Source organism: Arabidopsis thaliana, assembly GCF_000001735.4.
Source record: "Arabidopsis thaliana chromosome 1 sequence".
Classification (NCBI taxonomy): Eukaryota; Viridiplantae; Streptophyta; class Magnoliopsida; order Brassicales; family Brassicaceae; genus Arabidopsis; species Arabidopsis thaliana.
The window spans coordinates 27,497,004-27,521,774 of NC_003070.9; the positions used below are offsets into that span (position 1 = coordinate 27,497,004).

The 24,771-nt window shown below is 38.1% G+C and overlaps 9 protein-coding genes and 1 pseudogene across 21 annotated transcripts; 4 read left to right on the forward strand and 6 right to left on the reverse strand.

Annotated features, from left to right (window-relative positions):
* Positions 1 to 172: 172 nt before the first annotated feature.
* Positions 173 to 1,059, reverse strand: AT1G73120 (F-box/RNI superfamily protein). Its single transcript, NM_105970.3, has 2 exons — positions 824 to 1,059; positions 173 to 632 (listed from the first exon to the last, which is right to left on the reverse strand). The coding sequence occupies exons 1-2, from the start codon at positions 880 to 882 to the stop codon at positions 362 to 364; spliced, it is 330 nt and encodes a 109-aa protein (NP_177455.1). The 5' UTR covers positions 883 to 1,059; the 3' UTR covers positions 173 to 361.
* An 866-nt stretch (positions 1,060 to 1,925) lies between these two features.
* Positions 1,926 to 5,270, forward strand: AT1G73130 (mucin). 5 transcript variants are annotated; one of them, NM_001334565.1, is made up of 6 exons: positions 1,926 to 2,004; positions 2,453 to 2,556; positions 2,649 to 3,604; positions 3,752 to 4,083; positions 4,242 to 4,462; positions 4,702 to 5,052. In NM_001334565.1, exons 2-6 carry the CDS (start codon positions 2,464 to 2,466, stop codon positions 4,891 to 4,893), a joined length of 1,794 nt encoding a protein of 597 aa, NP_001321347.1. In that variant the 5' UTR covers positions 1,926 to 2,004; positions 2,453 to 2,463; the 3' UTR covers positions 4,894 to 5,052. The 5 variants fall into 5 exon arrangements, with proteins under 5 accessions (NP_001321347.1, NP_001321349.1, NP_001321348.1 ...); NM_001334566.1 differs by having other exon boundaries at positions 1,952 to 2,004; positions 2,649 to 4,083; positions 4,702 to 5,270; NM_001334567.1 differs by lacking the exon at positions 1,926 to 2,004 and adding an exon at positions 2,032 to 2,188 and having other exon boundaries at positions 2,649 to 4,083; positions 4,702 to 5,270.
* TBL31 (trichome birefringence-like protein (DUF828)) lies at positions 5,018 to 6,831 on the reverse strand. Its single transcript, NM_105972.4, has 5 exons — positions 6,376 to 6,831; positions 6,124 to 6,295; positions 5,825 to 6,024; positions 5,596 to 5,742; positions 5,018 to 5,487 (listed from the first exon to the last, which is right to left on the reverse strand). Exons 1-5 carry the CDS (start codon positions 6,738 to 6,740, stop codon positions 5,130 to 5,132), a joined length of 1,242 nt encoding a protein of 413 aa, NP_177457.2. The 5' UTR covers positions 6,741 to 6,831; the 3' UTR covers positions 5,018 to 5,129.
* A 138-nt stretch (positions 6,832 to 6,969) lies between these two features.
* GTE3 (global transcription factor group E3) lies at positions 6,970 to 9,403 on the reverse strand. Of its 2 annotated transcripts, NM_105973.4 has the most exons (4): positions 7,794 to 9,403; positions 7,651 to 7,696; positions 7,460 to 7,552; positions 6,970 to 7,370 (listed from the first exon to the last, which is right to left on the reverse strand). In NM_105973.4, the coding sequence occupies exons 1-4, from the start codon at positions 8,991 to 8,993 to the stop codon at positions 7,324 to 7,326; spliced, it is 1,386 nt and encodes a 461-aa protein (NP_177458.1). In that variant the 5' UTR covers positions 8,994 to 9,403; the 3' UTR covers positions 6,970 to 7,323. The 2 variants fall into 2 exon arrangements, with proteins under 2 accessions (NP_177458.1, NP_001320310.1); NM_001334569.1 differs by having other exon boundaries at positions 7,042 to 7,370; positions 7,460 to 7,696; positions 7,794 to 9,183.
* Positions 9,404 to 9,481: 78 nt separating this feature from the next.
* Positions 9,482 to 11,182, forward strand: AT1G73160 (UDP-Glycosyltransferase superfamily protein). The gene has a single exon (NM_105974.2). The coding sequence runs from the start codon at positions 9,531 to 9,533 to the stop codon at positions 10,989 to 10,991; it is 1,461 nt and encodes a 486-aa protein (NP_177459.1). The 5' UTR covers positions 9,482 to 9,530; the 3' UTR covers positions 10,992 to 11,182.
* Positions 11,183 to 11,440: 258 nt separating this feature from the next.
* On the reverse strand, positions 11,441 to 12,269 carry CLE1 (CLAVATA3/ESR-RELATED 1). Its single transcript, NM_001334570.1, has one exon. It carries the CDS (start codon positions 11,944 to 11,946, stop codon positions 11,722 to 11,724), a length of 225 nt encoding a protein of 74 aa, NP_001319370.1. The 5' UTR covers positions 11,947 to 12,269; the 3' UTR covers positions 11,441 to 11,721.
* Positions 12,270 to 14,172: 1,903 nt separating this feature from the next.
* Positions 14,173 to 17,834, reverse strand: AT1G73170 (P-loop containing nucleoside triphosphate hydrolases superfamily protein). 4 transcript variants are annotated; one of them, NM_001334571.1, is made up of 10 exons: positions 17,352 to 17,795; positions 17,051 to 17,265; positions 16,809 to 16,959; positions 16,533 to 16,724; positions 15,981 to 16,143; positions 15,605 to 15,837; positions 15,322 to 15,498; positions 15,117 to 15,239; positions 14,741 to 15,036; positions 14,173 to 14,379 (listed from the first exon to the last, which is right to left on the reverse strand). In NM_001334571.1, exons 1-10 carry the CDS (start codon positions 17,778 to 17,780, stop codon positions 14,343 to 14,345), a joined length of 2,016 nt encoding a protein of 671 aa, NP_001323293.1. In that variant the 5' UTR covers positions 17,781 to 17,795; the 3' UTR covers positions 14,173 to 14,342. The 4 variants fall into 4 exon arrangements, with proteins under 4 accessions (NP_001323293.1, NP_001323292.1, NP_177460.2 ...); NM_105975.5 differs by lacking the exon at positions 14,173 to 14,379 and having other exon boundaries at positions 14,544 to 15,036; positions 17,352 to 17,834; NM_001084348.1 differs by lacking the exon at positions 14,173 to 14,379 and having other exon boundaries at positions 14,658 to 15,036; positions 17,348 to 17,794.
* A 195-nt stretch (positions 17,835 to 18,029) lies between these two features.
* On the forward strand, positions 18,030 to 19,565 carry AT1G73175 (annotated as a pseudogene). The gene has a single exon.
* Positions 19,566 to 19,568: 3 nt separating this feature from the next.
* BNS (bonsai) lies at positions 19,569 to 20,879 on the reverse strand. Of its 3 annotated transcripts, none has more exons than NM_105976.3 (4): positions 20,797 to 20,879; positions 20,274 to 20,385; positions 20,138 to 20,191; positions 19,569 to 19,779 (listed from the first exon to the last, which is right to left on the reverse strand). In NM_105976.3, exons 2-4 carry the CDS (start codon positions 20,347 to 20,349, stop codon positions 19,718 to 19,720), a joined length of 192 nt encoding a protein of 63 aa, NP_565057.1. In that variant the 5' UTR covers positions 20,350 to 20,385; positions 20,797 to 20,879; the 3' UTR covers positions 19,569 to 19,717. The 3 variants fall into 3 exon arrangements, with proteins under 3 accessions (NP_565057.1, NP_001321719.1, NP_001321718.1); NM_001334573.1 differs by having other exon boundaries at positions 19,569 to 19,774; positions 19,924 to 20,191; positions 20,797 to 20,851; NM_001334574.1 differs by lacking the exon at positions 19,569 to 19,779 and having other exon boundaries at positions 20,029 to 20,191; positions 20,797 to 20,870.
* Positions 20,880 to 20,887: 8 nt separating this feature from the next.
* AT1G73180 (Eukaryotic translation initiation factor eIF2A family protein) lies at positions 20,888 to 24,707 on the forward strand. Of its 2 annotated transcripts, NM_105977.4 has the most exons (14): positions 20,888 to 21,049; positions 21,316 to 21,362; positions 21,445 to 21,799; positions 21,914 to 22,100; positions 22,300 to 22,534; positions 22,604 to 22,672; positions 22,836 to 22,937; positions 23,051 to 23,091; positions 23,195 to 23,328; positions 23,528 to 23,591; positions 23,675 to 23,771; positions 23,872 to 23,978; positions 24,226 to 24,248; positions 24,333 to 24,707. In NM_105977.4, the coding sequence occupies exons 2-14, from the start codon at positions 21,332 to 21,334 to the stop codon at positions 24,427 to 24,429; spliced, it is 1,542 nt and encodes a 513-aa protein (NP_565058.1). In that variant the 5' UTR covers positions 20,888 to 21,049; positions 21,316 to 21,331; the 3' UTR covers positions 24,430 to 24,707. The 2 variants fall into 2 exon arrangements, with proteins under 2 accessions (NP_565058.1, NP_001117592.1); NM_001124120.2 differs by lacking the exon at positions 24,333 to 24,707 and having other exon boundaries at positions 20,913 to 21,049; positions 23,872 to 24,246.
* The last annotated feature ends 64 nt before the right edge of the window (positions 24,708 to 24,771 follow it).

Sequence of the window (24,771 nt, forward strand, 5' to 3'; positions counted from 1 at the left end):
TAGTTTTGGCCCCACTTGTTACTACTTGCATGTTTGTATCTGTCTGAAACTATAGCAATTCCAATTTGTAAGAATGGATATAAGTTTTTTGTTTGGTGGATTTTGGATCAAAGCTTTAGTTAGTCATTAGAAGGTACATTATGAATAAGGCAGCAGTTAATCTACATGCATTGGTAGTTTGGTACGTAACTCATTTTGTAATCATCATTAATTATTCATTATCATTGGTTATATGACAATATATTTCCACTTAATTACACATATATTTTATGGTTTCCCATTAGAACAATAGACAATAATATAGAGACTTCGAGTCTTCGACGAGATCGAGATGAGAAGAGAGTCACTCGAGACTAATGGATCAAGAGAACCAATTAACGAGCTCGTCCGCGTGGCTGCCAGCTGGAGGAGGAGGCACATCTTGCATCACTTTCTCTTGTCCCTTTGGATAGTATATTCCCGTACCTTCATGTGGCACCCAACTACTCGCCGGCGACGACGTTTCTCCGGCGCCGTAGAAGCCTCTCATCGTCTTCACCTCCTCTCCGGAGCTAGAGCCCTCAGTCTTCACCGTATCCCTCACTATATCATGCGAGGCACTCTTCTTGTGAATTGATTTCCTAAGCATCGGCCTATATATATGCAAATTGCATGTGTTAATGATATATAACATGATACATAATTAAACGATCATAACAACCAAAAGTGTATGATCTAAGAATCAATATGAATAGAGAGAAAATTAGCATGGTTTATGCGTAAAGATTGACATGCACGAAACAAATAATGCATATGCTCAACACTAAATTTAAGGTAAACTTACTTGACGAACATGGTGTTCATGGTTTGTGCCCCACGAGAAGAGAAGGTAGAAGTCGCCATGTAAATCTCTATGGTCTATTGATTACAATGTGTATGAAGAATCTGATGTAGGTAAATATATTTATATTATGTGTTTGTTGAGAGAGTTGCATATATATACATGAGACATCATAAAATGTGAATGGAATTTCAACAAAATTAAAATAAGATAAAGAATTTGGGATGGAAAGAATGATGGAGAGGGATCATCCAGATGCACACTCCCCGAGGTAGATTTATCGTCAGACCCATGCCTCTTTTGTGCCATTCCCCTCCACGTGGCATAATCCACGTCTTCTTATTTTGGATCATTCTTCTTCAAAACGTATGCGTACACATGATCATGTTTTGGTCACTTGTGGCGTGCATGATTCATGACCCATTCGGACTACTTTATTTCTATTGGGCCTACTAAATTTTATAAGCCCGTTAACTTTAGATAGGTAGCCCAATAAAAGCCCGGAATCTATATGTAACTTTGGGCTGGTATTGGATTCTAGTTTAAAAAGAATTTTGATGATTTAAAATCATATAAAGTAAATAAATGAAGAGAAATTGGTAGAGAGTATTATATAATTTTGTTAATTAGTTTTTTTCGTAATTTTGTAAAGTTTCACGAATAATTTCTCTATTTTGACGATATTTTTATGACGAAAATGTATAAAATTATAAATTAATAATATAATAATTTAGTTTATTAATAATAAAAAAAATTATGTTGTTTTAGTTGAATAACCCAAAGTTTTTTTTTTCAACAACTTTATCAAATTCTAAATCCAATAACCTAGAGTTATAAAGATTTTTTACAAATCACAAACTAATAACACCAAACTCTTAATTAACTTTTATTATTGAATAACAATAGATTCTAGTAACATTTAAAGTCATTAAATCACTATTTAAATCACAAACCAATAACACTACTTTTTTCTTTTTTTCTTTTTTTAATTCTCTAAATTGAATTTTTATTATGGATCTGGTTGTAATCCTAAATTAGAATCCTTTTCTCAAAAAATAAAAAATAAAAAAATAAAAAAAAATCTTAAATAAGCTCTTTAGTATTTATTTATTGTTGTATGATGATTATGTTGAGGCCTTTTTCTCGTTTCTTCCTCTGTTGTACTTTCCTTCTTACTTTCTCAGGTAAATTCTTCTCTCTTTCCTTGTTTTTCTCATCTATGTTTACTTTGAATTTCAGGGTTTATCTCCTTTTGATTACTTTCTCTGTTTTTCATCTCAAAGTCTCGTTTTTTTATGTAATTCGATGCGTCTATGAGTTTCTCTTTTTCAGCGATCTTCGTGCTCGGGTCACAAATTTGAGATAGCTGTATAGTACAGTTTTTCTAAATTATTCATCTTTTCCGATTAAGCATCTGAGTTTCGATAAAATCTAGACCTAGTGATTAGTGATGATGGCAAAATTTTCAGGATTTTTGAGCTGTTTCTTAGTGAGGACCTGTTTTTGTTGTTTGAAACTTTCATCTTCTTATTGCGATCAAGTTTGGAATAACATGATATTTTTCAACTCTTTATTATTCTGATGATATTGCCTAACCAAAGTTTATATTTTTGCTGCATAATTTTCGTATAGCGTGAGCCATCATGGGACCAGAATCTAAAGGACGAGCATGGTTTAGTAAAATCTACAACAAGTTGGAAAATTTGCTTGTTGAGGTTGACTCTTTCACTTCTCAGGTTAGTCCATTGTTTGATTGTCATTATCAATTTTAGCTAATAATGTCTAAAGAATAGAGAGAATGAGTGATGGTTTTCTTATGTTGGCACAGAGCACGCTTTGTTTGAAATCAAGTGAACCTCCGAGATTCGAATATGTTAGAGGTGAATCAAAGGAAGTTGCAGAGGACCATTCTTCTAATGTACAAGGACGTCATGATCGTGTTGCTTCACCGCGAAGTGAAAGTCCTTCTGATCCACCGTCACATCAGAACTTTGACATTCCAGGACATGTTTTGGTTGAGAAACGAGTTCAAGGCGATATTTTGAAAGAGAATGTAGTTCAAAGAGATAGTTTTGAGGATAATTCATCAGCTTCCTCTTCGTCTGATGGAGAAATAGAATCTACATCTCCACTGCATGAAGAGTACTGTGATGCTTATATGACATCAACCACTACTCTTAGTGATGAAGAACAATTAGTTTCTGATGAAGAGTCTCAGATATTTCCTGATGGAGAAAGACTCTCTACATCCCCATTGCTTGAAGAGTATCATGATGCTAATCTGACATCAGCCGCTAGTGTTGGTGATGAAGAACCAATAGTTACTGATAAAGAGTCGCATATCACTAAAAGTCTTTCTAATTCACCAAGTTGTAATAGTCCTTCTGATTCACCGCCATGTCAGAACTTTGACATTTTAGGACATGTTCGGGTTGAGGAACGAGTTCAAGGTGACATTTTAGTGGAGAATATAGCTCACGGAGAGAATTCATCAGCCTCCTCCTTGGATGGTGAAGAAACACTCTCCACATCTCCGTTGCTTGAAGAGCTTTGTGATGCTAATCTGACGTCAACCAGTACTCTTGGTGGTGAAGAACCAATAGTTACCGATGATGAGTCTCAGATCACTAACACTTTAACACCTCAGAAATTTTCTGCTGAAAACTCTTCTGTCTTTCCAGGCGAGGAAAGTGTACAAGAAGTTAGAGTTGAATCCTCCTTGTCTGACGAAGAAATACTCTCTAAGTCTCCATTGCTCGAAGAGCATTGTGATGCTAATCTGACATCAACCAGTACTCTTGGTGGTGAAGGACCAATAGTTACCGATGATGAGTCTCTAATCACTAACACTTTAACCCCTCAGAAATTTTCTGAAGAAGAAATACTCTCTAAGTCTCCATTGCTCGAAGAGCATTGTGATGCTAATCTGACATCAGACACTACTCTTGGTGATGAAAAACCAATAATTACGGATGATGAGTCTTGGATCAGTAACAGTTTAACCTCTCAGAAATCTTCTGCTGGAAACTCTTGGGTTTTTTCAGGCGAGGATAGTGTAGAAGAAGTTAAAGTTAAATCGTGCAGAGATGTTGTTTCCACAGAATCTCAATCTACTCAAAGTTCTATGGAAAGTTTTGGGACTGTAGTAAAATGTAATGATGGCCCCGTTCTAGCTGCACTTGGGTGTTTTAGGGATAATGATTCAAGTCTTAATCCACTCGTCACCAAGGTTCCAGATGAAAACATGAGATCCTCTAATGCGGGTTAGTGCTTCAATTATATATTTTCTCTAGTTTGAAGTTCTACTCATTTCTGGTTGTGCTATTGTTCACTAGAAGTTGTAAAACCTTGAATTAACCTCTTCATGCCTTTTTGTTTTTTGGTTTCTAACATGTGCAACACTTTTTCTTAATTTCTGTAGATAATCCAGATGATGTGATTAATAATTGCAAATCTGACGTTACTCCATTGGATACCAAGGACATTGCATTTCAAAAAGAACCCTCGTATGTTAATGACACAGTGCGTGTTAGGATCATGGCTGAACTGTGCGGCATGGAATCTCGAGAAGACCCCTTGTATGTTGAGGACAGTGAGCTTTATGCCATTCATCTTAGGACCAAGAAACTCAGATCCTTCAAGGTTCCTTGCTTTCTCCCTCTTTCTCTTAGATATTTCTTTGTGATAAACTTGAAACCTTGTTTCTTGTTAGTGAATGCTAATCTTGATAACAGATTTTTCTGACTGATATTAGACTTGAAAATTTGGTTTCAATAATGATAGTCAATGACCAAAAACCTTCTAAAAACTTAGCATTAATCCCATGAGAAAAGCATTAGTTATATCCCATTGCCTAATTTTACCCTTTTTATTATCATCAGAGAAAGGTCTTGGACGTTTTAACTTCAAAGAGAAGAAGAGAGAAGGAATATGAGCAGCTTCCGATTTGGTACGGAGATGCGGGAATGGGTTCTGATCTGGCCACTAAGGAAGAGTCTCAACAAGTGGAAGCCACAGACTCCAAAAGCTCACTTTTACTTGAATCAGAAGATTCCCAGTGGGAGCTATTGTGAGAGTTTTGATCATTTCATATAGTAGTTAAAATCCGGCCAGTGTTTTATCTTGAGTGAGACTCCTGTTACTATATTTAAACATAAATGAGCTAATCTGCTCTGAGATTGAAGCTTTTTTGACAGTGAATAAACCAAAAAAATTATCCTATCTTTTCTTGCACTCATATCTGCTACAAAATGAAACCCATTGTTGATAAAACTTAAGAAACTTGAGCTTAACACTCCCCAAGAAGGGATCAGAAGAAATTGCGGTGACTGCGAAGCAAATATGCATAGAGAATCTCATTCCATGTATCAGGAACTCCTGGCAAACACCAGTGGATGCAATCTCCATAGTTTTTCGGATCAGCTCTCTGTTCCTTTGTCAAGAGCTTCCCTCTCCGTTCTCCATACACAGTCGTATGTCCATCTTTCCTGTATTCCGACAGTTGCGTAATGTTCAGGAACGTGACATTTTCTCCAACTCTGCTTAGAACATCACCAACAATCTTCATGATTTCTTGATTTGATCCTGTACCCCAATATGATCTTTTGTCTATTGGATATAACTCATCATAACAGGTTCCATCGCTCCCTGGATTCCACTCCCAGCTCCTTCCAAGATCACACACCAAAATCACTCTCCATGTCTTTGGAAATTGAAAAGGTTTGCTCTAAAAACTATCTATAATCTTTTATGTTTTGTGTTTGGAAGGAACATACCATAGATGAGTCGGAGACATACTCGTGAAGAAAACTTTTTGCTTCTCGGAATTGATCTTCGTCTTAAACCACTTGGCCCATGTTTCTAACGCCATTTTATAAGCAGTCGTCACATTATACTCTCGGACTTCACTGGTATCTCCATACCTGCATATGCGTATAAGTTTTCCTTCTAAGCTCTTCTGTAATGCAAGCAACTCGAATATGGCTTATGCGTTATATAGCTTACGTTGCATTGATCTTAGGTTGATGCATCCACCATACATAGCTCTCAAAGACTAGAACATCAACCCCTTCCCAGCTCTTGCTATGTTTTTCAATGGCGTCGAGCTTAACCAACCTTTTGTGTACTGTATGATTAGTTGCATGATCTGAAATCGATTCCACGATGAAAGGTGCCCAGTAATACTCGATGGATGCATTGTATTCCTGATCAATTGCATAAACTTTAGTATAAGAAACCATATTAGCCTTTTTTCTTACAATTCATGTTGAAAATCTCTTCTAGGAAGATGAGTTTTGATGTACCTCAGCTTTGAAGATCTTCATAGGAGGAATCCTATGGAAGGACTTCTTCTTCTCAGGAATTACTGATTGCACCATACAGACCATTGACTCGAACGTGCTTCTCTGCACTGAGTCTCCTATGAACATTAGTCTTTTGTTTCTCAACACGTCCAACAGTTTCAGAGCATTGAACCTGAAACATCTCAGAGGTTTTAAACACTGCGCAAGTTTGAATCTGAGATCATGAAACAACACATGCTTTTTGTTTCTTACCTTGGCAAGTCGCATGAGCTCGGTTTCCATCTCCAGTTCTGGTAATAAGAATCAGGCCGTCCATTTCGTTGACATGTTGTTTGTTTGACTAAATAAGGACAGCTCTTCTCTGTATAAAGAGGATAAGAGACATTGTCCCAAACCCATTGTCCTTCAAAGACATTGCAGCTCTCATCAAGCTGATCCTCTTTAGTGACAAACACTGCCTCTTTCTGTCTGAAACCATATAGTTTGGATATTCGACTTTCTTTGCTCTTGAGTTCATCAAGTATCCATCTCACGGATCCTAGAACTAGAAGACTAACAAGCACAACTTGGAAGATGGATTGAATCATCCTCGAATCTGCAGTTGTTTGTATAGACATTTGAAACAGACTTCTCGGAGTAATTAGCTCGTTTAGAACTACTTCTTGCTATTGAGCTGATGAATCTATGTTGGATGTTTGAGAGAAGCGTATGTCTTCACATACAAGCATAAAAAAACGACTTTGTTCCATGCAACCACCAGTTGGTGATCTTTCTACATTAGGTAGCATGTCCTTTGTTTTGGTGATTGATCTAAAAATAGTGATATGATACTGAAAACAACACAAATTTGCCAATAAAGGTCTCGCTTGGGTTTTGAGGTCAAACTATTCTCCGATCTGGCCCAGCAAGACTGGTCGAAAATCAATGCACAAATTTGAACGTAAGACCAAACAAAAAAAAACCAACTAAGAAGTACAGAACAAGCCTGTTCAATTGATGACACAAGCCCGAAACAAAAGACTTATGTCCACTTTTCTATACAATTAACAAGAACCCTAATACAGTAATACAGAAACAATCCGATGGTGGAAAAGAAGGTAACCTAGCTTTGCTATTTTAAGAGATGCAAAAAAAAAAAAAAAAGTTGGAAGTTGACACCACGATGGCTCCCACCTATGCTAAATACTTTCACAATCGTGGTTAATTACCGGTATCAGATTCATGTCCTGAGCTATCACTGTCAGAGCCTGCATAACGAAAAGAGGAATGTGAGTAAACTTGTTTGGAACTGTGATGCTCATAAGGGAGAAGAAGGTAAACCAGCTTCAACATTTACCACTAGAACCCGAGCCTGAGCCACTACTAGAACTGTTAGAACTACTTGATCCTCCAACATTTACTTCTTGTCGAACAGTAGATGCCACATGACCTTTTCAAGTGTCAAAAACATTAAAGAAGAGTTATTGTAGTGGGGCTAAACGACCAATATAGAAGAGCTTGATACTATCTTAAGAATTAAAATTTCACCTAATTCAGTAACTTTTGACGATTCAAGGCCAGTTACTAGCGTGTTCTGTGAAGACGGAAGAAGAAATATGATATCATTAGCCCAGTAAGAGTTATATGGTAAAAGTAAGAGAAGTGAATAACAATTAGGTATTTGCTCTCACCGATTCGTGCACACTATTGTGAAAAGATTCAGCATCTCTTTCTGAGTCTAATCCCTGTTCCTCCTTTTTCTTGCTTAAGCTCTCCTTATATTCAGTCACGAATCTGAAAAGCTCCCAAAGTGTTTCCAGATCAAGACTATCAATATCTAACTCAATCTCATCATCTTGTTGAGAGAGTTCTGGAGTTCTCTTCTTTATAATCTGCACAACTGCCTCTAGCTTGTCATAAGGTAAATCCTGGAGGTCTTCACTTAGTTGCCGCTTCTCATCAAACGTCAAGTCCCTGTTTGCAGACGCCTCTTCTACAAGCTTCTCGGGGACAACAGGTAAAACTGCAGGTTTCACTGGGTTTGTCATAGATTCAGCTCTCTCCAAAGTCCTATTTTCAACTACTTTAGGAGGAGGAGGAGGAGACAGGGAAGGTGTAGGAGCGGGTAACGGTAACGCCTCTACATTATGAGTGTTTGTCGAAACAGGAGCATGGAAATCGATATCACGGACTGGTTGTTGCTTCCTAATAAGTAACTCATACTGCGTTTCAAGAGGCACCCATTTCTCTTCAAACAGATTCAACAAAATCTCAGCCATATGATACACATCATGCCCCACAGGATTATACAGCATTGCATTGTTAAAAGTAAGTCTGACATCCTCAGCAAACTCCAAAGGTGACTTATACAAACTCTTACTCAACCTAGTCTTCACTGTTCCTAAATCCATAGGCTCCTTAATAATATTGTGATAATCATGTAAACCAAGCGTAACTACATCAACTGGAGTATTGAAAATCCATCCAGACTTATGCTTCATTAACTTGGTAAGCAAATTGTTGCAGCTCTTCAAAATCTGAACAGTACCTTTATCAGCAGCAGCTCCATGTACTCCACCTTTCTTACCACCGTTTGCTGTTTTCAGCTTCTTGTTCGGCACGGGAGCGAAGTTGTTACCTTGTGGTTCGAGCCGTTTGATCAAGCTCCTAACTTCCTCAAGCTCAGCTTGTAGTTTCCGCTTCAAGTTCCTAACTTCAAGCTTGGAAATTGAGCTTAAACTTATCTTCATCATCTGATGATTATCTTCCAACCCAAGCGAATTCGAATTCGCCACCGTGGGCTTGGATCGTTTTTGGCTTTTGTTGCCACTATCACTCCATTTATGCTTCGTCTTCGAAACTCCACCACCAGCTATAGGACCAGACGCCATTACCTTCGTTGACAATTTCTCTGAACGGAAAATTTTAAGGTTTCTCTAGAGATTTTACGCACAGAGACAGTAATTGGGGATTTCTGAAACAATGAATCGAAGATCGGGGAGATTAGGATCCGTGGTTCATGAACATTGACTGTGTTTGCAACGACGAAACCCTAGGAAGCACAGCGTCGCAAGAATAGCGTAGACACACGCGCATTATCTCACGCGCCTAAAGAAACCCGATAAATTAGGGGAATTACACATGTGTAAAGTGTGACGGAGTAATCACACGCCTACGTGTACAAAACAAAATATCAAACCGGGAAAACTAATTAGGTGTGATATCCCGGTTTAGTTACAAATCTCAGTTGGTTAAGAGAGATTTGACTTTCAATTGAATGTAAAAACCATATAAAAATTAGCTAAGCCATGTGCAATGTCATTGAGAAATGAACTTTGATATAATAACTCGAGAAAGATCCGAAATTTAAGCAAAGAATCAACATCAATAGTTGCACTCAATTCACAAAAATCAAATAAACCAAAACAATGGCCTTCAAGAACCATTCTTCAAGAACAACTCTTTCTTCTTCTTCTTCCACTTCATTTTCATTCAGATTCACAACAATCATTACCTTAGCATTCATCTTTTGTTCTTCTTACTACATTTTCTTCTCACAGTTTGATTACTCTCCGGTGACTTCTTCACCGGAAAATCCTCCTTTCGCAGGAGATCTTCGAGACCTGACATTCCCTTGGAACAAACTCTCACTTGGACCAATCTCGGAGAAGCTCAAACTCGCTGTCTTCTGCAAGTCATGGCCTGTTGGTTCGATCCCCGGAGGAATGGAGCGTCATGCTTACACACTCTACACTTCTCTCGCCTCAAGAGGTCACGAGATTCACGTCTTCACGGTTTCTTCCGACAGAAGTAACCGAGAAGAGTACTACAACAAAGGAGATCTCCATGTCTACTTTGCTCCAAACGAACACGGCTCACTTAACCACTCTCGAGCTTTTGAGATCTTCCATAAAATCAACAGTCTAGATCATCATTCCTTTGATTATGTTCACACTGAGAGTGTTTCTCTGCCTCATTGGCGAGTCAAAATGGTGCCTAATGGTGACATAGCTGTGACATGGCACGGAATCTGGTACGAGATTATGCATTCAAATCTTTTTCAAGAACTTTCCAATGATCGTCCTAGCTCTGATCTTCAACAAACGATGCCTAGACTCGTCGATGAAATCAGATTCTTCCCAAAATATAAACAGCATATTTGCATTAGCAACAGCGCGCGCGAGGTACTAGTTAACATCTATCAACTTCCTAAGAGAAAAGTTCACGTTATAGTCAACGGTGTTGACCAAACCAAGTTCGTGTATTCTCCTGAATCTGGAGCTAGGTTCAGGGCGAAACACGGTATTCCTGACAATGGGACATATATTGTGATGGGTGTGTCTGGACGTTTGGTGAGAGACAAAGGACATCCACTTCTATATGAAGCGTTTGCTTTGCTCGTTAAAATGCACCCGAAAGTCTATTTGCTTGTGGCTGGATCTGGTCCTTGGGGCAAAAGATACGCGGAATTAGGCGAAAACGTTAGGGTTTTAGGAGCTTTAGAGCCAGAGGAGCTCTCTGGTTTCTACAACGCTTTAGATGTGTTTGTGAATCCGACGTTGAGACCACAGGGGCTTGATTTGACGATCATTGAGGCGATGCAGTGTGGGAAACCTGTCGTGGCACCTAATTATCCAAGCATTGTTGGGACAGTGGTTGTGGACGAGCGTTTTGGGTACACATTTTCTCCAAACGTGAGATCTCTTGTTGAGACTTTGGATTCTGTTGTAAGAGATGGGCCTAGGGTTTTGGAGATGAAAGGAATAGCTTGTAAGGGATACGCTCTTTCGATGTTTACAGCGACTCAAATGGCTTCGGCTTATGAGAGATTCTTTATGTGTATGAAAAATGAGAGGTACTGTAGGTACCCTCTTTCCACAGATAACTGATTTGGTAAATTGGTATAGTTTTGTAAGTTACGTTGAATCATTTCTTTTGTAACAAGTTACTTGATCTCTTGCAAAACAATTTGGTCACACTATTCATACACATACTTAAGCTCAAGCTTGTCACGACTTGTAACTTTTTGTGAATTTGTAACGAAAGTGATGAAAAAGAGATTTTGGAAAATGAGTTTCGTAAAGAGCAGCATTTCAAGGGTTTGATCTCTGAAAAATTGAAGATTTGAAGACGTTGCTTCGCTCTTAAAAAGTATAATTCTCTCTGTTTTCCCCTGTTTTTTTTTTCTTTTTGAAAAACTTCAATCACTATCGTTCTCTCTTTATGTGATATTTCATTGGTGGACGATGAGGCAAAAGAGTCCATATATAATATATACTTTTCTACACGAGCCATTAGAGACTGAAAAAACAGGATAAATTAAATTAATTCAATCCTCCCTTATCATACTATATTTCTTTACCCTTTCTTGTTATATAACAATTTATATGCAAAGTCCTCCTCTCTACTAGACTACTATATAGTGGAATGTATAAGGTACGTAAAGCATGCACAAATCATAAATGTGTAACGAAACAGATACATCAATATATTGGTTACACCGAACGAACAAACAAGGCAAAAAAAACAAACAAAGAGGATCGATATGTTTTCTTCTAAACCGGTTCTCGATCAAGAACAAAATATACATCCTCGAATTCAAAACTACGAGAATAAGACTTAGTGATGGCGAGGATCGGGACCTCCAGGACTGAGTCTCATGGACTCATTAAAACCTCTCTCCATTAGCTTCTCCATACTCGCTTTCAACACTTCCTCTGCTTCTATCATCATACGCCCTCGTTTAATCCCGTCTGCGTTTGGGAACATCGGTCGAGACGCTGATGAACGCGATAAGGAAACGCAGATCAAGAACAAGCACAGCAAGAATTTCAAGTTAGCCATGTGTTATGTGACAATGGTTTCAATTTAGAAAGGTGTTAGTTTAATTTTAGCTAGAAAAATGGTATAGATGGGTTGTTGTGTTTTTTCATCACATGGTTGCGACAATTTATATAGAGAATGGCATTGGGATCATGATGAATCTCATTGAAATGATAACTTATTGGCTGGCTATACATTATAAAATAGATAAGGCAAAGAGAAAAAAAAAACTAAGGCGGTCGTGGAAGGAGATTTATAATTGACGAGATTTAAACTTCTCCAAAGTGCTCATTCGAGATCAGCATACATATTCCTTTTGTCAACGTTTCATGATATAAATATATATCAAAGTAAGCTATCAATATTTATATACATCTGTGTGTATGAGTGTGGTAAGCAGAAAAACCTATACGAAGTATGAAAACCTTTTTAGAATAATGCGAATGATTTCATTATCAAACGTAGATGTATATTCATGCTTTCATAGGATATACCCACAAAGGAAAATTTCAAGAAAAAAGTGAAGTGTTGAGGATGACATGTGTTAGTAGGGGAAGAAAAGATTGTAATTAGAGTGCATTTGAACGATAAACCAACTAAAACAAGTCCATAATATAAAAAAGGCATATATGGGGGACAAATGTGAATGGGCTCAATTTTTATATATTGTCGTAGCTAGAAGTCAATAAGACCAACGTGGAAGACTTTTGCCGCCTTTTTTTGGGGTTGGCCTTTAGCTTATCTAGTTGACCATCTGAGTTAACTAACGTAACTCCGAAGCAAAGGATCTGAGTAATGTCTTTGATTGAATTTGGATTCTATTAACATGAAAATAATCGAAGCAACCATATATGAATCTCTCTATACTAAGTGATATTGAAATTTCAAATTAAAAAGAAAAACTAGGAGAAGATTTATGAGTTGAGGTCCAAATCACTATCTCTCTCTTTTTTTTCCCTGTAAAATTAAATATGGAGAGTATAGGACAAAGTTAATCACGCTATTTTATATTCGTTAATAAAGTTGAAAACTCTTTATGATATAGAATTTGTATTAACGGGAACTATTTTGGATTTTGTGGATACAAATGTGGCACATTAGTTTTATAGACTAATTAAGTGAAACACCAATTCGAAGCTCGTAGAAAAAGTGAATACAACACTAACTTCAACCCACCTATTAAAGAGAGCTTATTATCAAGAATATATATAAAAAAAACTATGACAGAAATACCTAATTTTTGAGATTACAAAAGATTCTTACAAAATATATATGTTAGATTGGATTTACAAGAATCTTAGATTGTACAGTCGAGATACGAATTGTATAGTATTAGTTTAGAATACTCTATTGTTTTTTGATTGAGTAATGAAACAACTCATGGAGTTTACCAAATTACAAAATGTGTAAGGAAAAATGTGATGAAAAAGATGGAAGTTCATTGGATGCTAAGACATTAACCCATCATTCATTCATCTAAACATTCGTTCTTTAAAACATTCCTCTACCTACACCGCTCTACATGCCGAAAGCAATATACAAAACTTGATGGACCTAAAATGTCATCGTTCAACAACATATGCATTATGCATATTACAAATTATGATGGTAAATAAATAAACGTTATTGTCTACTTATTTAACATTTGAACGTATTTTCTGTTACTAATACAAATTCAGTTACCTTGTTCTAGCTAATAATATGAATAATTCCCGCTGACAAAAATGAATATGATCATTTTTTAATACATGGTGAGGCATGTGCTCTAAATAGCCACCGGCATTGTCTATAATTGTGTTCGTCAATAGAATAAACATATCCATTTCTTTATGGTTCGTTCGTGGACCAGAAAAATCATTTTTCTTTATAGGTTTTTGGAACATATTAACCATTACGTCATTTGATAAAATTTGAAACACTTTGCCAGTTTGGACCAGTATCTCATGAAACACCACGATATTAAAAATTGGAACGATTTACACCGCATAAGGATATAATCTACCGGAGAAGTAACATACTCAAGAAAACAAATTGAATGTGTGTACAAACCTATCGTTCATTCAACAAAATGGTACATAATTTGGGATATAGAAAATCTGCGTGTAATAAAAGCACTAGTAAAGTGTATAGATAGTCGGTCTTCTCAGGGTTGTTAAGGTATCGCTAACTACCTCCCACAGTGGTCCTCTGGACGGCACTTTCTTATTTTATCTAAACTTTTTCTTCCATTCAACTCGAAAATATAAATAAATTAATAACATTTCTATTCCTGTCTAGTGTTATATGCTTATATATCAATTATCTTTTGAATTAAATAACAATCATAGGATTAAAATGGATCATGATCTCTGAAAAGGAGATAAAGATAAGTTAAAGAAATTTCTAATGACGGTTAGATATGCATAGAGTCACTCAGGTCACACAACTTCATTACCCCCATCCTTTTTAAAGGATCTGCAAGAAACAAAATCAATCAAAGTGTTTGATTTGCTGTAAAGTCAACTATATTTTTTAAGAGTATGATATTTCTAAATTTAACATGAATAATTGATTTATGCTATGAAAATAAGCGAGTTTTCCAAGAACTTTTAAGAACAAAATTAGTTGGAAGTCAAATTCCGACGAGCTAAGCGTTTTTAGTGAAAATTAGGCATCTACAAAATTTCGAGACTAGTTTGAGTTTCAATTCATAAATTACCCAATTCATTTTTTTTTTCAGTTGACATTTTTTTCTTTTTTTTGACTTTTCTCATTCACAAAAGTGTATCTGTAACAATGTATGAACAAATAAAACTAATCAGGCAATAGAGGTAACCTATCGATGCCAGAGGGTGAGTCATTAGACTCGCCGGTGGCGAAACCTAACTCGTCAAGCTCTTCCCCGTTCGCTTCTCCAAACTCTCCTTCATCTTCACGGTCGTCTCTATCTTCTTCCGTGCTATAAGGGAGAATCCGTAGATACATCTCATCCCCTCTCCATTTTCTTTCTGATCGTAAATTATACTTCCTGACTAGCTTTCCTTGAAGAGACACAATCCTAGGTGGCCTCGGGAGTAAATCGGTTGTTTCCTTTTTCGGTATCACTATCCGCTCTATCGCTAATCTCGCTTCCTGCATATAAACAAATCAATGTTAAGCAATAGTGAACTGTGGTACTATCAAAGAATTTTTTTGACTAGCTCTTTAGTTACTTCTAAGGCGTCCATTTTTTCAGATAGTTTTAGACGATCTTCTGATCCAAACTCTCCGAGTCCGTCTTCGTAATCTGTTAGTAATGCCCGTATCGCCTTGGCCACTTGGATACCTGAGTTAGTCTGCAAGAAAAAGTGCTTCTTTTGGTAAGGAAGCTGATACTAAAAACCTTGAAGAACAAGACATTCTTAGTTATTTTTTTACCTTTGTTACATAAACAGGTATACCGTGAGATGTAGCAAATGATTTAATCCGGGGATTCTTCCTGATCTTTGCTTGCAACGCGAGTAAGGCTTCTGCTTCACTAATGTCGTCAGTTAACTCTACCGCAGTTTCCATCTCTAGTTGTTTGATTGCCTGAAGAACAGTTGATTCTGCAATCTGGGTGGGAGAAATTGACGAATAAGTGTATTAATATTGGAAATTAACAGAGATAGCATCAGACTATTAAAAACTGGAGAATCTGCAAAAGTCATTATAATTTTACCCCATAGACATATAGATACATCAATGTATCTTTCTCTGAAGATTCTGCTTCAGTTATCTCCTTAGTTTGAAGGACTTCAGAGACAGTTTCCTCCTTGGTGAGCTTCGAAACATCTAATGTTTCCTCTTCATGTTTCTTATCCACAGTCTTCTCGTCGATGAAAGGTTCCTTCTCCATAATCACTTCCACTCCATGAGACTTTATTTTGCGGATTTCAACGTTTGGTAAGCGACCTTTTAGCCAGGGGATGAGCCAAAAGAAAAAAGTTCACTGAAGCCAGAATCTTAAAATGTTGTTGAATCAAAATATATGCTGCATTTATGTATCTGTACTTTGCATCTACTAACAGTTCCAACTTAAAAAAGACAGAATCTACCTGCGAGGATAGCATCAACAGTTGCTTCAAGACTACGATGAACTCGAACTTCAGTCTTTGAAACTATTTCTGCACCACAGTTAAATGTTGAAGGACCTTTTCTTTCAAGGACAGTCTTCTGGCCACCTCTTCTGGTCGCTTCCTCATCTCCAAGAGTTACACTCTGCCAAAAAGTCTCCATCAATATGTCTGAAATAAAAGTTATTATAGAATGCATCTTTACAGGGCTGAACAACGAGTCAACAGAAAATATTTTGTCCAAAAACATTGACCATTTGAGCTACCACAACATGATCTCACTCAATTCAAATCTTCTACGCAGTTCCTGTGCCTCGTCATCTCTTGTTTAGCTAATATATCAAGATGCACGTGCGGAAACGGAAACATATCTCCTAAACCAATTTTTGGATAAGAAATGCAGTGCTATGTTGGCATTGAATTATGCTAGAATAACAATTTGCAAGAGATTCTCATCAAAATAATGTCAAACTAGAATCTCCAAACTACGACCAATCTTGGGATTGAACGGTATGCAAACATATGATGACTAACCTGTACACCTCCAACCAGAAGGTCTAATGAAGGATTCTTAATCAAATTCTCGATAGTGGCTCCATGAGCAGTGGCGACTAACTGGATTCCACGTTCTGCTATAGTACTTGCAGCTATCGCTTCAAGTTTAGTTCCAATCTCATCAATCACAATTACTTGGGGCATATGGTTTTCTACTGCCTCAATCAGCACCTGAAGGTAAGTAAAGTGAAACACATATAAACCATCTCCAACCACACTTAAATACACAAAGCTCAATCTAAACTACTAACCAACCTTGTGTTGTATGTCAGAGTTAGGGACTTGCATCCGCCTAGCATTACCGATCCCTGGATGAGGTATATCACCATCACCACCAATCTCATTGGAAGTATCAACAATCATTACTCTCTTCTCATAGTCATTTCCTAGCATTCGTGCTACCTCCCTGAAATAGCAAAATGATGACTACATATCAAATCCATGATCTAAAGGAACTATGAGCAAGCAGATCAATGTAGGAAGAAACTAACACAAACCTAATCATTGTAGTTTTCCCCACACCTGGAGGACCAATAAGCAACAATGAGTTCCCATCTTGAACAAGATCACGCAGCAAATTAGCGCTTCCTCTAACAGATCGACCAACACGGCAAGTTAATCCAATAATTTCTCCTTTCCGATTCCTTATCGCACTAATCCGATGCAACGTCCGGCTGATTCCAGCTCGATTATCATTAGTAAACTCACCAACCTGAGCAGTTTCATGGTCTTATTAAGCATCTATTATATAGATGTTTCATCAGACGAAAATATCACCAGAGAAGAACACTTACCAACCTGAGAAACAGCGAATTCCAGATCTTTAACTCTAACAGCATCGTCGGAGATAACAAAGTCACCTGAAGGGAATCGCGCCAGAGGTTTACGACCTAAATCCAACACTATCTCTATGAGTTCACTAATTTCAGGGTGCTCCTTCAGTGTCTGGCGTATCTCCTCCGGTACGAGCGCCAATAGACGACGTAATTCGTCATCGAAGTGGTCCTCGTCTTCTAATTCCGGAACTGCGACTGAAGACGGAGATGCCGAAATAGCAACAACTCCATGTGAAGAAGACAAAGAGGAAGAATTCGACAGGAGAAGGAACTTAGTGTGGAAGAGTTGGTGAAAGAGAATAGACGATCGACTTTGGAGCTTGAGGATTCTTCGTTCATGGCTCAAGAGCGTTAATGGAGGAACATGATTACTCAATGATAAGCTCAGCATATTCCTCGCTTGATTTTTTTTTTTGGTTTTGAGATTTTAAATAGGAGCCGTTTGCCAACCACGTGGACGAATCATCACGAGACACGTCAGCGACAAATTCTTAAAATTTATGCCACCAAGGTTTTTTTTAATATTAAGTAGAGTAGCAATTATGTCTTCATCATACAAAGCCAGGAACATCTTATTGCATGGGATCGTGTGTGCTTGCCAAAACAGGATGGAGGGTTAGGCATCTGGTGCTCTACACAGATGAATACGGCTCTTCTCTCGAAAATTGGGTGGCGTTTACTTCATGATGATGTGAGTCTATGGTCGAAAATCTTGAGAAGCAAGTACCGTGTCGGTGATATTCATAACAGAGCGTGGATGGTGTCTAAAGGTACATGGTCTTCTACATGGAGGAGCGTTGTCGTGGGTCTGAAGGAGGTGGTTTTCTCGGGTTTGAGCTGGGTTCTAGGGGATGGTGTTGATATCCTCTTCTGGAAAGATAGGTGGATGTCGCAGACCCCGTTATGTGAGGTGGTAACATGCGAATTACCGGCGAACTGGGAGGCGGTTAAAGTTGTGGATGTTTGGAGAGATGGAGTGGGCTGGGATTTACAGAGGCTTACGCCGTATATCACAGAAGGTATGAAGCTCAAGTTACTATCTTTGGTGGTGGATAATGTGACAGGGGCTAGGGATCGTTTGTCTTGGGGAGGGTGTTCCAATGGTAAATTTACAGTCAAGTCAGCTTATTCTTTTTTAAGCTTGGACTGGAGTTCGAAGCAGCAGATGGCGCGTTTTTTCTCTAGAATTTGGCGTGTTGTAGCTCATGAAAGAGTTCGAGTGTTCATATGGTTGGCTGCAAATCAGGTGTTGATGACGAATGTTGAGAGACACAGACGGCACTTATGTGATTCGAGCTTATGTTCAGTATGCAAGAGTGGGGAGGAGACAATTCTACACATTTTACGGGACTGTCCGGCGATGGCGGGAATTTGGACCCGCTTGTTACCAGCACGGAGACTCTCTTCTTTCTTTTCGAAATCGCTGTTAGAATGGATCTATGCAAATTTAGGAGAGGAGATAGAGATTAATGGTTGTCCATGGGCGGTCACTTTTTCGCAGGCCATATGGTGGGGGTGGAAATGGCGTTGCGGTAACATCTTTGGCGAGAACAGGAAGTGTCGGGATCGGGTTCGTTTTATTAAGGATCGTGCGTTGGATGTTTAGAAGGCGCATGTGCACAAAATGGGAGTGACGACGCGGACAGCTAGGGAGGAGAGATTGATTGCGTGGTCTCCGCCAAGGGTGGGTTGGTTTAAGCTCAATACTGATGGGGCTTCGCGTGGTAACCCGGGACTAGCTACAGTAGGTGGAGTAGTTCGAGACGGGGATGGAAATTGGTGTTATGGGTTTTCGTTGAATATTGGGATTTGTTCGGCTCCGCTTGCGGAACTATGGGGAGCATATTACGGTTTAAATATCGCTTGGGAGCGCGGTGTCACACAGTTGGAGATGGAGATTGATTCGGAGATGGTAGTGGGTTTTCTTCGGACAGGGATTGATGATTCGCATCCGCTGTCCTTCCTGGTGCGGTTGTGCCATGGCTTACTTTCAAAGGACTGGTCAGTCCGGATTTCGCATGTTTATAGAGAAGCTAATCATCTCGCGGATGGGTTAGCTAACTATGCTTTTCTTTTACCGTTAGGTTTTCATTTGTTTAATTCTACTCCAGATAGTGTTATGTCGATTGTTCACGACAATGTAGCGGGGTCTGCGTACCCCCGGAACGTTCAAGTGTAATTTTTTTTAGTTTTTCAGTTTTAATAAAAATGGGGGTTCGCCCCCCTCTTCTACCAAAAAAAAATACAAAGCCAGGAACAGTTTTGGTTTTGATCATACACAACGAGAAACAAGACTTGTAAGAATTTTCCATTGTACTTAAGAGGCTATTACTGTGTATCAAGAGCTAGATCACGCCAAGTTTCAGCATCTGCTTGCTGAGTTTCCTGATCTGAAACAATCACAATGTGAGGGATTATATTAGTCAAGCTGCTTATATGAAGATTCATAGGTATCTTGGAAGTGAAAGTTGTTAAATCTCAGAAACCCTCTGAAACAAAGCTCAAATTTGAGCTTTACTATGTTTGAAACATACACAAAAAGTGACGTATGTGTCTCCATTACTTTCCTTATGACATTTCAAGGTCTCAATATGGGTGTTTAACATCTTGGATCAGAAATGCATCACCAGTGTGGATTCACAGCTAGCAGTTTTAAGAAAAGACTATATTCCAAAGAATTTAGACCTTAAGAATCATAAAGCTATGTAAACTGTAAAGCAAAGCAAAGAAAAAAACAAAGAGCCATACTGGTTTCTTCAGTATCATCAGTTTTAACAGCAAGCACTGGAGGCAATGGAAGATCTGCAACAATAATCTCTTATGAAATAGAAAATAGGAGAAACACAATGATCTTGAGGTATAATGTAGGAGGAAAAAGGGTTACCATCATCAGGCAAAGTGTCCCTCATCCACTCTTCGTCCACAATGTCTATAAGCATACCAAGACTTACTTCCGCCATATTCGAAAAACTGGAGCTTGGAAATCCCACAAATTACTGATGAAATCATCCAATAAGTAAACATATATACAAATATCAGACAAATGGTGAAGAAATTTGGATTGTTGAAGTAAAAAGTCAATTTCTTTACAATAGGAAAACATTGAACAGAATTGGGACTTCTGATATCCAAAATTTTGAATTTTGAGAAAGTGACAGTATATAACAGACAGAATAAAGCTCAATAACCTATATATGAATATCTAAAACAATCTACAGGTAGTTTCGCCGGAGATTATGAAAAAGAGAGTAGGGATTCATTGAGAAATTACGTCGAGCAGTTGGTGAACTATCTAGTAAAGAGACCAAATACGAAATCGTACCACAACTCAAAGCCGACTCTTTATAAACAGATATGATTCTCTAAGGAAAAAAACCTAATTTGAATCGAATTAGCAAGAGATTCACCTGGTAGAAACAATGCAGCCGTACTCCACACAGAGAACTAAAAACCTCTAGCTTATAAAAAAAGCTGATTTTTTTTCTCTTTGGTTATAAATATACAGTAACCTTCTGGTTTACCTAGAGTATTCAAAAGGCTGATGAAATTTAAGTTAGGGTATCTCTTTATACGGTTCAGAGCTTAAGCCGGCCACTACAGCGACCGACTTCTCTCGCCGTCGATTACCGGATCGTCTCCGTTATTGCGTGCTTCATTTAGGTGCTTTCTTCTTCTTCTTCTCCAGTTTCAGATTTTCCTGTTCTTGCATTTCACCTTTGAGAAATTGTGATATAAAAGTTGTTTACTTTACTTCAATCCAGTAAAGTAATTTGGTGATTATCGTTTCCTCTACCGCGATCACTGTGTAATTGATGATGAGGGTTTTATACGTTCAGTACAAATTTGAGAGCTTTTATGTTGACTTCAATTTGTAACCAGTGTATCAATTCTGGGATTTTAATTTTCATCATTGCATTATATATTAGGTGTATCAAGTAAGCAATGAGTTCTTCACCGTCGTTGGAGATTTTAGGTACATATCTCTGAAACTCAATTTCATTCTTCGAGTTATGTTTAAATGTCTCTCTCTTATCTAAAGTCGCTTTTCTGTGTAGTTAGAGAAGCTGAAGGCTTCACTGTGTGGAATGGTCCTCCATTTACTAATGGCCAGCCCACTCTCAAGCTTGAACGAGTTTCATGCTCTAACACGAAGTTCAGTGTTGATGGATCGAAGTTAATGGCGATGAAATCTGATGGAGTTATTAGTATCTATGATGCCACCAGCTTGACAGAAGTGCGGTCATTCACTATAGCAAATGTTACAGCTGCTGAGCTATCTCCATGTGGGACTTATCTTCAGACTTTTCAAAAACCCACTACTCCCCAAGAGAAGAATGTCTCCATTTGGAATACTGAGACAGGGGATCTAGCACACAGTCATTACCAAAAATCCATTACTAAAGCCTCATGGTAAGCAGGTCTCAGTGCTTTATTGGCATCATATATGATGCATCAATTATAGATAGTCCTTGTGCTTATTATGCTGCTTTTATAATAACGAGTGTTTCTGTGGTTGCTCTATAGGCCATCAATTCGCTTCTGTCCTGATGAATCTTCTGCGTGCCGGTTAGCTACAAATGAGGTCCAATTCTTTGACCCGAAAGATTTCTCGAAAGGAATAACATCCCGGATCAGAGTTCCTGGGATTGCTGCATTTGAGCTTTCTAAAACGCCAGCTTCCCATGTTGCTGTGTTTGTTCCAGAATCAAAGGTACTTTTCACTGCTTGGGCTATCGCATTATACTTTTGAATAGCAAAAAAAGACATCTTTTCTTCTATATGTTAAATCTGTTGCAGTCTTCTCTCTCACAAAGTAGTCTATTTTCATTCCTGAAGTTGCAGAACATCATGTGTATAAATGTTTCCTCTATAGACAAGCAACTCTAACATGTTAATTCATTCATATATAGGGGAGTCCAGGCAGTGTCCAGATTTTTGGATGTGGGGAAGAATTGCAGAGCCAGCCAAGTGCTCGACGTAGCTTTTTCCGATGTTCCTCTGTGCAGTTTAGTTGGAACCATGGTTCCACTGGACTCCTAGTGGTTGTACAATCAGATGTTGACAAGACCAACCAAAGTTACTATGGGGAAACGAAGCTACACTACCTTACAATAGACGGCACACATGAGGGCCTTGTTCCATTACGTAAGTCCTAAGCTTTATGTATCTGCTGTTGTGATTGTTGGTTGTACTGACTCTTTGGTGCTTTAACAGGTAAAGAAGGACCAGTTCATGATGTTCAGTGGTCCTTTTCGGGTTCAGAGTTTGCTGTTGTATATGGCTGTATCCTTTTTCCATCAGCTATAACGACTTATCTCTACGAGTTCATTTAGGAATAATGTTTTTTCATTGACATGTTAATATCATTGTGTTCTTGTTAAGATGTTATTTCGATTTGGATCTATATACTCCTTCTGGCATTGCTTTCCCTCAACTCCGACTTCAGTTATGCCTGCTTGTGTGACAATCTTTGACAAGAATTGTAAACCATTGATGGAACTTGGCGAAGGTCCTTATAACACTCTTCGATGGAACCCAAAAGGGAGAGGTATGATGCTTTTCTTCATCCCTGTTTTCTGTTGTCCTCTCGTTTTTGTTTCTTCTTAAACAGAGGATTTCTGTACATACCTGTTTTTGTAACTTTCAATCGATGTTCCACAGTTTTATGTGTGGCTGGATTCGGTAACTTGCCTGGTGATATGGTAAATAACGATCCCTTGTGTTGTTCATATTTTTCAGTTCTCGGGTGACAATAAGTCAGCAATTGACATTCTAAACGATTCTTTCTAAATGGTTATATTTCAGGCCTTCTGGGATGTTGTAAATAAGAAGCAGCTAGGAAGTAATAAAGCCGAGTGGTCTGTGACAAGTGAATGGTCTCCAGACGGGCGTTATTTCTTGACTGCCTCAACAGCACCAAGACGTCAAATTGACAATGGGTATGTTAATACTTCTTCCCTCATAATTGAGTGATACAATGAGTACTATGCATCGTGCATCAATTGTTTGTTTTCATACCCGCCTATTTTAATCCATCACTTTTGACTTATGAACCAACCAGTCAGAGATGGTATTATTCTTTTTTTCTCCTTGGTTTAAAGTTGTGTTCTATATCTTTCGTCTTTGTCCTGACTGAAGGATGAAAATCTTCAACTACGACGGAAAGCGTTATTATAAGAAGATGTTTGAGAGGCTGTATCAGGTATGTGTCTCTTAAACAGCTTTGAAAAGCATACATTGATTATTATAATTGTCTTACTGGAGTGCTATGATTTTTACCTGCAGGCTGAATGGAAACCAGAGTCTCCAGAGAGGTTCGGTGACATCAGTGAACTTATCAAGTCAGTTGAATCATTGAAACTCGGCGAGGGCAAATCGCAAGGTCGGAAATTCTTGGTTCAAATGCTTGAAACTGTCTCTAATTATGAGATATTTTTGTTAACTTATCATGTTCTTAACCAATTTCTACTTATCTATCTTAGGACAAGGATCAGCTCAGAAGAAAACTATTGCCCCCAATCCTATTGCACAGAAACCGGCCGCATATCGACCTCCGCATGCTAAGCATGCAGCTGCTGTTCAAGCCGAGGTAACTCAACAACTTTTCAATAATCACCCGTGATATCAAATTACTAATTATTAACCATACAGTCATGATTCTGTCTCATACTTGAAACAAAAAACGAAAATAACTCAAGTTTCTCTCAATGAGCCCTTAAATATGCGTGTCCATAACCATATGGCCTTAAATATACACTGCTACTACCGTTTTCGATTGAACATTTGGCATCACATATCATTATGTCTCTGATAGTTTTTATTATTTGAAATTGCAGTTACTTGGAATAAGCACAACAGGGTAAGTCTCTATCTTGTAATACATACATAAATCTCAAAAACTGTCGCTCTTATGTTGATGGAGACTCCTCTGGTGTTAATACAGAGAGATGAGCAAGAACGCTCTTAAAAACAAGAAGAAGAGGGAGAATAAGAAAGCGGCTGCGGCTGCGGCTGCTGCTTCTGGATCTAACAACGCCTGATTGAAGAAATCACACTCCGATATCAAATTCAATGGAGATCACAGTTTTGAAATTCATTTGATGGTAATAAAGATTCTATAGAAGACAGAAAACATTATGTAAACAGTTGTTTTTTTTTTGTCAAACATTTTTGTTGTCAGTTACCCGCCAAAATCATTTGAAGCCTAAGAAGAAAGAAGCCGAAATTTTACCAGGTTAAAAGTGAAAATCATTTGTCACATGTTATGCTTGAACTAAGAAATAATTATTGACTTGCAGAATTATCAAACGATCAAATCATAAAGAACATATTACAATTTCATTAACTTCCGATTAATCTGCCGTGAAACCGTGCAATCTCAC